At 44.7% G+C, this 12676-nt stretch overlaps 1 protein-coding gene across 2 annotated transcripts in view; it reads left to right on the forward strand.

Annotated features, from left to right (window-relative positions):
• The window catches only part of C1H21orf62 (chromosome 1 C21orf62 homolog), a 29595-nt gene extending 23580 nt beyond the window's left edge, over positions 1-6015 (forward strand). For both annotated transcript variants that reach the window (XM_030579016.1, XM_030579009.1), the window contains one exon: positions 4053-6015. In XM_030579016.1, coding sequence (XP_030434876.1) covers positions 4095-4769 — 675 coding nt within the window. In that variant the 5' untranslated portion in view covers positions 4053-4094 and the 3' untranslated portion in view covers positions 4770-6015. The remainder of the gene's footprint in view (positions 1-4052) is intronic.
• The last annotated feature ends 6661 nt before the right edge of the window (positions 6016-12676 follow it).

Raw genomic sequence — 12676 nt, forward strand, 5'->3', positions numbered from 1 at the left:
GACCGTACGGGAGATACTGGATCTGATCACTGTATGGGGAGACAAATCTGTTCTATCAGAGCTCCGTTCCAGAACACGAAATGCCAAAGCATTAGAAAAAATCTCCAGGCTATGATAGACAAAGGTCACAGCAGGGACTCAACACAGTGCTGCGTGACAAGCGTACGTAAAGCCTAAGAATCAAATGGACGCTCATGGAGGGAGGGAGGGGGGACTGAGGACTCGAGCTATCCCACAGTTCCTGCAGTCTCCAAAAAGCGCTTGCATTCTTGGCTGAGCTCTCAATGCATGAAGGATCAAAAAAATTGTCGCCAGTGGTTCAGGGTATATGTCGTCAATTTACACCCCCATCCCATGAAAGAAAACGGAAAAAAATTGTTTCTCACCTCTTTTCAATGTCACCATATGTGTACTGGATGCTGCTGGTAGACGGGGTGCTGCAGCGCTAAACAGCAGTATCCCCTCTCCTCTCCTCCCCTCCCCGATGGTAGACAGTTCAATATGACTGATAGCCAACCTCATCATCATCCCGTGAGTGTTGCTGGCTGGCCTCGGTGAGGTCGGCTGGGGGCACCTGCGCAAAAATAAGCTTTGTCTCCTGGAGATTCAGTCCTGGCTGGAATACCATAGCAGCTGGAGACTGAGCTCCTCTCCCACTCCCCTTTCCTGTTTAATGGAGATTCTGTCCTGCCTGGACTATCATAGCAGCTGGAGGCTGCCTCCCCCTCATTTTATCTCACTAAAAAGTCAGTGTTTCTTATTCATGCATTCTTTATTACTTCATCATACAAATAGGGGGATAACTGCCATGGTAGCCCAGGAGGGGTGTGAGAGGAGGGAAGCAACAGGTGGGGTTGTTGCAAGGGCACCCCCTTGGAAAGGCATGCAGCTCATCATTTCTGCGGGATATCTCGGGCTCTGACCCGGAGCGGCTGTGCTCCTTGGTTCTCTAGTAGATTTGCCCCATATTCTAGGCAGGACTGACTATTTTTAGACAAAACATAAAGAAAGGAATGACCTGGGGAGTCATTCCCATTTTTGTCCATGCGCCCCTGGCCAACCTCAGCGAGGCCAGCCAGAAGCACCCATGGCAGCAGCAGACAGTACAATAGGACTAGTAACCATCATCGCCAATTTCCAAAGCAGCAGATGGTGCAATAGGGATGGTAACTGTCTCTGCAACCTTGCAAAGGCAAATTAATGCTGCTGTGTAGCACTGCAGTACCACGTCTGTCAGCAGCATCCAGTACACATACGGTGACGGTGAAAAAAGGCTAAACAGGCTCCATGGTTGCCATGCTATGGCATCTGCCAGGGCAATCCAGGGAAAAAGGGCGCAAAATGATTGTCTGCTGTTGCTTTCACGGAGGAAGGATTGAGTGACGACATTTACCCAGAATCACCCGCGACACTGTTTTTGCACCATCATGCATTGGGATCTCAACCCAGAATTCCAATGGGCAGGGGAGACTGCGGGAACTATGGGATAGCTACCCACAGTGCAATGCTCCGGAAATCAATGCTAGCCTTGGTACACGGACGCACACTGACGAATTAATGTGCTTAGTGTGGCCGCGTGCACTCGACTTTATATAATCTGTTTCCAAATACTGGTTTCTGTAAAATCGGAATAATCCCGTAGTGTAGACATACCCAAACTGATTAGCTCACCTTAGTTTTCTGTCTTGAGTCTTCAGTGTTGAATTCACTATAGTGGTTTTACCAGTAATAAATGTGAAAGCTGCAGATCAATGCTGCGAACATATGATTAGTGTTTAGTGATTATCAAACATCATTGTATAAACTTATCTTACTCTACCTGTCTAAAGTTGAAGGGAGTGTAAGAAATAAGTTATAGTATGCTCTCAAGTAATGAAAAAAGATAATTCTTTTGAAATAAAATGTAAACCTTGATAAGTAGTAAGACAGGAGTCATATCCATCTCAAAAGGTGCAGAAAGTCAGTTTTTCAGATTTTCAAGATTAAAGGAGTCACTGAAACTCTGTCTATTTGAAATGGAAGAGCAGAACATTAACTTAATGATCCTGAAAGTGAGACATTTTCCATGCCATTGTCGTCATGAAAACATAGATGTGATGATAATTTAAGTCTCAGTATCAGGCTCTTTAGCAACTCTTCAGCATCGGGTTCTTTCACGAGCAATCTCCGTTCATCTTCTGCTTAAAAGTTATGCTCAGGAAAGGAGTTGTTGCATACTCGGTTGCATCATAATGGTGAAAAATTATGGAAGTAAAGTTAGTTGAATTCAGATTTATGGCAAATTTTAAAAGACCCACTCCCTGCCTTGTTTACGCAGCCCAGTATCAACCAAGTGTGTTTTTAGCATATTTGGATTGGTTAAATCTAAATTGTGCAACAGGTTAGATTCTGAAAAAGCAAATAAGCTGGTAAAAGTATCTAAGAACAAATACAAAAGACTGATGGGCCTCGCCAGTTAGCAGACCAGAGCAGTCGATCATTGTGTTCTTGTGTTTTACTTAGAAAATTGCAAGCTCTTCATTTTGGACAATGAACGCCTTTTTATGTCTGAGGAATAATTATGCATATGAAGCAAATGTATATGATGTATATGTTTTGTGTTTTACTTCATAAAAGCTTCATGGCTTGTTCTAGTTTTACTCAGAAGAAAAAGTGGGTTTTTTTCAGGATGAGGGCAAATCACAACAGTCTGATTGTAAGATGCTGTCTGTATCTGATGTCTTCACAGTACAGACACTCCATGCCCCTCCCAGTATGGGTATAAATAGCAGTGTAGACAGTGAGGCACTGCTCAGGTGAGTAGAGTAAAGACACACCAGAACCTTAGAAATGTACTCACCACAGCTCTCTAACTTGCCTAATCAGTGCCTCCCTGATCTACATTGCTATTCTCAGCAGTGCATTATTCCCCTGCCTCCCGCTGCTGGAGCCTTGCCCTGCTGCCCGAGTCTTTCACACTGCTAGAGCATTTCCCTGCCGCCTCCCCCCGACAGAGCCTTTTCCTGCTGCTGGTGGGTTGGGACACTACACTGCTAAAAATAGCAGTACGGATGGGAGAGACGATATGCGGGGGGGAGGGTAGAGAGCTGTGTAGGGTATGTACCCTAAGGTTCTGTCATGTCCTTACTCATTTAAGCAGTGCCTCACTGCTGTTTATACCCATGCTGAGGGGCATGCAGTGTGTATAGTCTACACGCCGCCATACGTGTAGGCTATGGCCTGAGAGAAGAATGTTCATATTGGTTTGGTACTCAACCATAGCTCTGATGAGAGCTATAAAACAGTAAAGATTAAATGACTGAGATACAATTTGTTCTTTATAAACCTCCATGCCTTTATTATTTCTATTACAGAGGCTCCAATGAATGTAGGGACATTATTGTGCTAGGCACTGCACAAACACAGAGTAATAGACAGTCCCTGCCCCCAAAGAGTTCACAATCTAAGGGCTAGATTGTCACAGCCCTTACTCAGCCATGCAGGGGAGTAAGAGAGGCAGTAAGACCCCACCTTTTACTTCCCTGCTCGGATTGCCCTCCACTGCAGCTAGTCTTGCGGGGGTTATTAGTACTCACTCAATATTCCTGGCAGCAAGCAAGTGCACTGGGAGGAGATGGATAGGAGCAAGGAGTAGGAGGAGCCCTATATCTTTGCCCTCACTTTGTCAGCCAGAGTAACTGGCGAAGTGCACAGGGGGAAGCAAGCTGATCTATAAAAGTGAGTAAAACAATTTATTCCTCCTCCAGTGGAAGGGAACGGCTGGCAAGAAATCCAACTGAGTCACAGTTTGTTCTCTGACCTACATTGGGATCAGTGCAGCTATGTGCCGCTCCTGATCTGATGAAGTGCTCTGTGTGGCTTGAAAGCTTGTCTCTCTCACCAACAGAAATTAGTCTAATAAAAGATATCATCTCACCCATCTTGTCCCCTAACTTAGGGTAGATTGTAAAGTGGCAATGTAGCCCTGAATAGACAAGTCAGACAATGAGTGGGAGAAAGTATTAACAATTAAGTGAACCCTAGCATAATAAAGCTACTCTTATTCTCATTAGGTAATGGCAAGTGATAAGAATCACTGAGTAAAAGAAGACAAGATGCCGGGAAGTGTGATGTCAGTATCCTGCCATAAGCACCATTTCCTTTTGGTTGGCGTTCTTGGTTTCTGTCTTAACAGTTTTGTGAGAGGTCAGAAGAACAACACTCTGATTTTCACCAAGGAAAATACAATTCGCAACTGCAGCTGTTCTGCTGATATCCATGACTGTGACTACAGCTTGGCAAACCTCATGTGCAGTTGCAAAACCATCTTGCCTTATACAATTGAGAGAGCCAGCTACCACAGTGACCTAACAATTTGGTTCACAGATACAACTGTGCTTGGAATGCTGTTGAACTTTACAGTGGTGCACTACCTGAAGCTTTCGCTCTGTGGCCCCACTCCTCTACCAAGAGAATACCTGGCCATTTTGGGATTGCGAAAGCTGCAAATAAACAGTGAGGTTGAGGGCCAGTTTCTGGAGCAAAATTTAACAATCTACAATAGTGGTGACAATGAGATGAAAGACATACTGAAGGTGCTACACAAAGACAGGCAAATGTTTTTGTATATTTCTGTCTTGGATACATCTCTTTTCAACAGGTATTCTTTACTGAAGTCCTACAGTGTGGAAAATGTCTCCAGCATTACAGACCACTTTCCAAGTCTCCCATATTCTGATATATTTTCAACTATTAATAACAAAAGCTACGTTGTAACATTCATTTATTGAGCCATGTTCAGCAACTTCAGCAGTACAGTAAGGGGGCACATTAAACTGTCAATAGAACAAGATATGGAACTTTTGCAAGTCTGTTGTGTTTGACCCAGAAAGGAGAGGAAGTGTGGGTCAGTTCTTACTGCACTCAAAATGCCACTGTGTGGGGTTCAAAATAGTTTGAACACAGAGAATTAATTCTGTAACCTGTTTCTTAGAGAACAGAGAAAATGTGTAACGATCAATTTTAAAAGTGATGTAACAAAGTTTTCAAAATGACTTAATTATTGTATGGTAAAGATTGAAATATGTTGATTAATTTTGTTATGAATGTGCATTAATTGGGCATATGAAAACATGACAATGTATCTTTTGGGTATAGAACTACCTAATAATAATAACAACCCATCTGTAATGTCTTTTTACACATTCTGCTAGATAAAGTAAATATGTGGAAAATATATAAGTAGTATGAATAGTAGTGAGTATATCTAGTTATACGTACTGAATCTCTTATCTTTTTACATAAGAGTACATGGACCTTTTTCAGTTATAGTTTGAAAGCTCACACCATTATTTGCCTTGGAAAACCATTAGGATAGTGTATGATGAGCAATTATATCTCCTTATGAAGGCTGTTTAATTACTCCAGTGTTGTCTTAATTTGGTTCTCCATTAACACAAAACTTGGAGATAGACAGGCATCATATTAATTAAAGTAGTACTGTTGGCTGCACAAATGCAGAAATCTGACAGAACCTTTGGCACTAGCTCCAGCAGACCCTTTTATATAGGTTACCAAAGATGAATTGCCAGTGTCATTCTGTTTTCACAAGAAGGCTAGGTTAATTATATCACATATATAAAGAATAATAAGTATCGAGAACAGCAGATCTTTACAGTCTTGTACTGCCAATAAGGGATATCTAACAAATCTTTCCCCCTTAGCTTGTGATAATACCTGGGGGAGTGATGGTGTTAAGGAACTGGGGAATCTATTAATTTGTTTTCTCATTTAAGAGAAATCCTTTCTCATAAATATAACCAAGAAAGATGGCAGGACCCTGTAGATTGCCACGTACTTTTAGGGGCGAAAGAAAAATGCAGACCTGTTATTTACCAGGCTGCAAGTGGCAATAGACTGTATAGGTAAGGGATGCAAGGAGAGTATGGGTCACAATGCAAACTGCAAGCACGCACACAACTAAAATTAATTAATTTAAAGTTTTATTGGGGATAGTTACAAGGGGTAGGGGAGCAGCGTATGATTAGCTAATAGGGTTAATGGAACTTAAAACATACAATGGCTAAAGTATTTACCATCAAACAATATTTATAAACAGAGATGCAGTAAACAATATTTATAAACACAGATGCAGCATTTAGTAATAACCAGTAAGTAGGAATACAAACCAACTCATAACGACCGGCAAACGTAGAAACTCTGCTTAAAACACGTGAGCTGAGAGAGGCTTCGAGGTGATCAGGCTCGGTTACGGGTGTGCACAAGGTACATAGGATTCGTTTTTCTTTCTCCTCTTCTGCCTGCACATGGCAGACCAGCCTAAAGTACCCACTATGACATCACAGAAGTGTCATAGGGGACGGCGCCCAAAAACTGTGTGTGTTCATTTCTGATTGGTACAAGCAAAGTTTACACCAAGTAGGGGAGCAGGTGCCTAAAAGTCTGGCTTTGCCCCCAAAAGGTAAGGAAATGCATATAGTTTAGAATGCGTTTAACACTGAATGACAAAAGAAGAGGCCAGGGCAATACCGGTATGGGCAAGTTTTTAGGATGCAGACAGGAACTTATCTTAACAGGCTCCTGGACAAAGAACAGTATTCAGCTTGTGTAATTTGAAAAGGGAACGGGGGTGATAGTGTTGTAAATAGTCAGAAAATAAGGAAATCTTTCCCTGAGATTTCAAAAATACTCAAAACTTGGCGCAGTCTGGTACATTCCAAAGGTGTGGGGGGAAATGCTCTCTAGAAGTATTTGTTAACTTCTAATACCAGTAGCTGATATCTCTGGCGGGCATGATTTAGCAGTTTCCTAAGAGAGTGTAAACTCACTCTGACCTCTAATTTCTATCTTTCTGACCTGTATAGGTTGTCAGACCATACTCACTGTGATATTGCACTCTATATAATTTTATGAAAATATGCTAATGTAACTGGAATATGCTTCATGCAAAAGGTCTCTTGTAAGGTATCATTACAAAACTTATAATCTACGGAGTGGGATCATCCTATTTGTACAAATGTTGGGTCTAAACTTTTGGTGAACTTTGGGGAGCCAAAACACACCCAGACTGGCTGTCTCTGCATAATCCTTCCTGAACCCTTTTGAACAAAACACTGACCTGCAAACTACTCATGACACCCCCTTTCTCTAGTAGCCATTAGCCTTTATCTCTATGCATTTACTTGTTAACTTGCTTTTCCTGTAAAATCTTGATTGATTATGCATGACCATTATCTTTTGTTAATCACTTTGTTTACTTCTGTGTATAAATATTGATGCTCACCCCTAATAAAGGGGCCACACTTAATCTAAAGCTTTTAGAGCTAAGGATAGTGTGAGCCCGTTGATCAACGCATTGGTGTCTGGTCTCTGACAGAATTGTGTGCCCCATACCAACTCCGCACGAACTCGGGTGCTGGAGAGGTGAGTGAGGATTTGCTTTATTTACCTAACACAAATGTACCACTCTTTTATCTGAAACTAGAAACATTAAAAATAACTCTGAGGGCCTATCGTAATTATGCAAAGTGTGGGTCATTAATGGTGGTTTGGAATCTTGATGACTCCAATTAACCAGGACAATTGTCTGCAGAAGGCTCCGTTTTACTTGTAAGTCTCCCTGTATACAGTATGTGTGTGCTGGCAAGGGTGTAATGAAGTCTTACAGTGACATGTGATCATGTCACCTGAACTGAAATCCATCTTCAACCTGGTGCTTTTCCACTGAGAAGGAGGGGGTGAGAACCCAGAGAGGGACAAAGGATTCCGGCCTTATGCAAAAGAGAGATAAGTGGGTGGAAGAGAACAAGAAGAGGCAGCCATCATGAGGAATCCCCTAGCTACCATCTGAGCTGGAACAAGGGCTGTACCAGGGGAAAGGACTGTGCCTAGACTAGGAAGGTGTCCAGTCTGTGAAAGAAACTTATTGAAACATCTCTCAGGCCATGTCTACATCTAAAATTTTGCAGCGCTGGTTGTTACAGCTGTATTAGTACAGCTGTATAGGGCCAGCACTGCAGAGTGGCCACACTTACAGCAACCAGCGCTGCAAGTGGTGTTAGAATTGGCCACACTGCAGCGCTGTTGGGCGGCTTCAAGGGGGGTTCCGGGAATGCGAGAGCAAACCGGGGAAGGAGACCAGCTTCGCCGCGGTTTGCTCTCGCGTTCCCGGAGCCACCCTGCAAACCGCAGGGAAGGAGACCTGCTTGCTCGGGGTTCGGGGAACGAGAGAGCAAACCGGGAAAGGAGACCAGCTTCGCCGCGGTTTGCTCTCGCGTTCCCGGAGCCACCCTGCAAACCGCAGGGAAGGAGACCTGCTTGCTTGGGGTTCCGGGAACGAGAGAGCAAACCGCGGCGAAGCTGGTCTCCTTCCCCGGCTTGCTCTCTCGTTCCCGGAACCCCGAGCAAGCAGGTCTCCTTCCCTGCGGTTTGCTGGGTGGCTCCGGGAACGCGAGAGCAAACCGCGGCAAAGCTGGTCTCCTTCCCCGGTTTGCTCTCTAGTTCCCGGAACCCCGAGCAAGCAGGTAAGGAGAACCGCTTGCTCGGCGGTTCGGGGAACGAGAGAGCAAACCGGGAAAGGAGACCAGCTTTGCCGCGGTTTGCTCTCTCGTTCCCGGAGCCACCCTGCAAACCGCAGGGAAGGAGAACCGCTTGCTCGGCGGTTCGGGGAACGAGAGAGAAAACCGGGAAAGGAGACCAGCTTCGCCGCGGTTTGCTCTCGCGTTCCCGGAGCCACCCTGCAAACCGCAGGGAAGGAGACCTGCTTGCTCGGGGTTCCGGGAACGAGAGAGCAAACCGCGGCGAAGCTGGTCTCCTTTCCCGGTTTGCTCTCTCGTTCCCCGAACCGCCGAGCAAGCGGTTCTCCTTACCTGCTTGCTCGGGGTTCCGGGAACGAGAGAGCAAACCGGGAAAGGAGATCAGCTTGATTACCAGAGGCTTCCTCCTTCCACGGAGGTCAAGAAAAGCGCTGGTAAGTGTTTACATTGGATTACCAGCGCTGGATCACCAGCGCTGGATCCTCTACACCCGAGACAAAACGGGAGTACGGCCAGCGCTGCAAACAGGGAGTTGCAGCGCTGGTGATGCCCTGCAGATGTGTACACCTTCAAAGTTGCAGCGCTGTAACTCCCTCACCAGCGCTGCAACTTTCTGATGTAGACAAGCCCTCAGGGTGAGATTTTATCTGTACTCAATTGTATTACTGTATTAGGCTAAGATTTGTGTGTTTTATTTTATTGGTAATTCACTTTGTTCTGTGTGTTACTACTTGGAACCACTTAAATCCTACTTTCTGTATTTAATAAAATCACTTTTTACTTATTAATTAACCCAGAGTATGTATTAATACCCAGGGGGAGGGGGGGAGACAGCTGTGCATACCTCTCTGTCAGTGTTATAGAGGGCGAACAATTTATAAGTTTACCTTGCATAAGCTTTATGCAGGGTAAAACAGATTTATTTGGGTTTAGATCCCATTGGGGGTTGGGCATCTGAGTGTTAAAGAAAAGAACACTTCTGTAGGCTGCTTTCAGTTAAGTCTGCAGCTTTGGGGCAAGTAATTCAGACCCTGAGTTGGTTTTGGAGCAGATGGATGTATCTGGCTCAACAAGACAGGGTGCTGGGGTCCCAAGCTGGCAGGGAAAGCAGGGACAGAAGTAGTCTTGGCACATCACTTGGCAGTTCCCAGGGGGGTTTCTGTGACCCAACCAATCACACTCACCATCATGATATCTTTAACAAGGAGCTTCTATTTTAAATTAAGATATTTTAAATTGAGTTAGGCCTTCCAAATGCAATATTTATTTATATCCATGAATAGTTGTAAATACCCTGATGTCATAAGTAACTACTAACATAATTTTACCTACTTTTTTCTCTTTACCCTTTTATTTTCTTTAGGGCTTTGTTTCTGATGGTTAGGGTGACCAGATAGCAACTGTGGAAAAAATGGGATGAGGGTGGGGGGTAATAGGTGCCTATATAAGAAAAAGTCCCCAAAAATGGGACCGTCCCTATAAAAACTTGTTCACCTTAGTCTGCAATGATAGAACAAGAAGCAATGGGCTTAAACTGCAGCAAGGGAGATTTAGGTTGGACATTAGGAAAAAGTTCCTAACTGTCAGGGTAGTTAAACACTGGAATAGATTGCCTAGGGAAGTTGTGGAATCTCCATCTCTGGAGATATTTAAGAGTAGGTTAGATAAATATCTATTAGGGATGGTCTAGACAGTATTTGGTCCTGCCATGAGGGCAGGGGACTGGACTCGATGACCTCTCGAGGTCCCTTCCAGTCCTAGAGTCTATGAGTCTATGAAAACAGGACATCTGGTAACCCTACTGATAGTGAGATACAGCATTATTTTATTTTTAAGTCTGAAAAGTAAAGACACATTGTCTCTTTTTTAAAAACAGACTCCATCAAAGCACAAACCACTTGGATCTGAAGCTCCTTTCACCCTTCTCCCATTCACTAGACCACGAGTACTTACTCAATTTTTAACTCAGTCATTATGCAGGCAAATTCCCATTGCAAACAGCGAGTAAGGATAGAGTATAAAATGTGAGTGAAAACTGAGTAAGAACCTCAGAGTTGGCCCACAGAGAAGAAACAACTCTTCTTATGCATTCTTCAATTTCATTTGCATATAGGGCCTTTCCTTTATTTATTTTTAGGGACTAAGGAAAAAGATGCCAATCCAAAAATTAGCAAAGAATCTTGTGGCACCTTATAGACTAACAGACGTTTTGGAGCATGAGCTTTCGTGGGTGAATACCCACTTTGTCAGATGCATGTAGTGGAAATTTCCAGGGGTAGGTATATATATGCAAGCAAGCTAGAGATAATGAGGTTAGTTCAATCAGCGAGGATGAGGCCCTGTTCTAGCAGTTGGGGTATGAAAACCAAGGGAGGAGAAACTGGTTTTGTAGTTGGCAAGCCATTCACAGTCTGTGTTTAATCCTGAGCTGATGGTGTCAAATTTACAGATAAACTGAAGCTCAGCAGTTTCTCTTTGAAGTCTGGTCCTGAAGTTTTTTTGCTGCAGGATGGCCACCTTAAGGTCTGCGATAGTGTGGCCAGGGAGGCTGAAGTGCACTCCTACAGGTTTTTGTATATTGCCATTCCTAATATCTGATTTGTGTCCATTTATCCTTTTCCGTAGAGACTGTCCAGTTTGGCCGATGTACATAGCAGAGGGGCATTGCTGGCATATGATGGCGTATATTACATTGGTGGACGTGCAGATGAATGAACCGGTGATGGTGTGGCTGATCTGGTTAGGTCCTGTGATGTTGTCGCTGGTGTAGATATGTGGGCAGAGTTGGTATTGAGGTTTGTTGCATGGATTGGTTCCTGAGCTAGAGTTACTATGGTGCGGTGTGCAGTTACTGTTGAGAATATGTTTCAGGTTGTCAGGTTGTCTGTGGGCGAGGACTGGCCTGCCACCCAAGGCCTGTGAAAGTGTGAGATCATTGTCCAGGATGGGTTGTAGATCCCTGATGATGCGTTGGAGGGGTTTTAGCTGGGGACTGTATGTGATGGCCAGTGGAGTCCTGTTGGTTTCTTTCTTGGGTTTGTCTTGCAGTAGGAGGCTTCCGGGTACACGTCTGGCTCTGTTGATCTGTTTCCTTATTTCCTCATGCGGGTATTGTAGTTTTGAGAATGCTTGGTGGAGATTTTGTAGGTATTGGTCTCTGTCTGAGGGGTAAGAGCAGATGTGATTGTACCTCAGTGCTTGGCTGTAGACAATGGATCATGTGATGTGCCCGGGATGGAAGCTGGAGGCATGAAGGTAGGCATAGCGGTCGGTAGGTTTTTTGTATAGGGTGGTGTTAATGTGACCATCACTTATTTGCACCGAAACAGATCAACAGAGCCACTCCAAACTGGTTCCCGACCGATAGGTAGCTGTCTGGAGTTGCCAGCTTCCAGATTGCAATAGCCACCTGCTTCTCCACCGGCAGGGCAGCTCTCATTCTTGTGTCCTTGCGCTGCAGGGTGGGGGCAAGCTCAGCACACAGTCCCATGAAAGTGGCTTTTCTCATCTGAAAGTTCTGCAGCCACTGCTCTTCATCCCAGACTTCCACGACGATGTGATCCCACCACTCAGTGCTTGTTTCCCAAGCCAAAAAGTGGCGTTCCACGGTGCTGAGCCTTTCCGTGAATGCCACAAGCAATTTCGTGTCGTACGCGTCACGTGACTTGCTATCATCGTTGGACTCCTCATCACTTTGGATCTTAAGGAATAGCTCAACTGCCAAACGTGATGTGCTGGCGAGACTTGTCAGCATATTCCTCAGCAGTTTGGGCTCCATTTTCCAAAGAAATCGCGCTGCACAGAAACTTTTGAGAAAGTCAAGATGGCGCCAAACGTGGATGGAAAAACAGGGATTGCAGGGATGTGAAGCGATGCATCACGGGGCGTTGGGACAGGAAGCAGAATGACCTGCCCCCTCCACCCCCTTCTCACAACCCATGGTGCCAGAATGGGAAGAGGTGCTCTGTGGGATAGCTGCCAATAATGCACCACTCCCAACACCACTGCAAATGCTGCAAATGTGGCCACACTGCAGCGCTGGTAGCTGTCAGTGTGGCCACATTGAAGCGTTTTCCCTACACAGCTGTATGAAGACAGCTTTAACTCCCAGCGCTGCACACCTGCAAGTGTAGCCAAACTCT

This window comes from Gopherus evgoodei, chromosome 1 (genome assembly GCF_007399415.2).
Source record: "Gopherus evgoodei ecotype Sinaloan lineage chromosome 1, rGopEvg1_v1.p, whole genome shotgun sequence".
Taxonomy (NCBI): domain Eukaryota; kingdom Metazoa; phylum Chordata; order Testudines; family Testudinidae; genus Gopherus; species Gopherus evgoodei.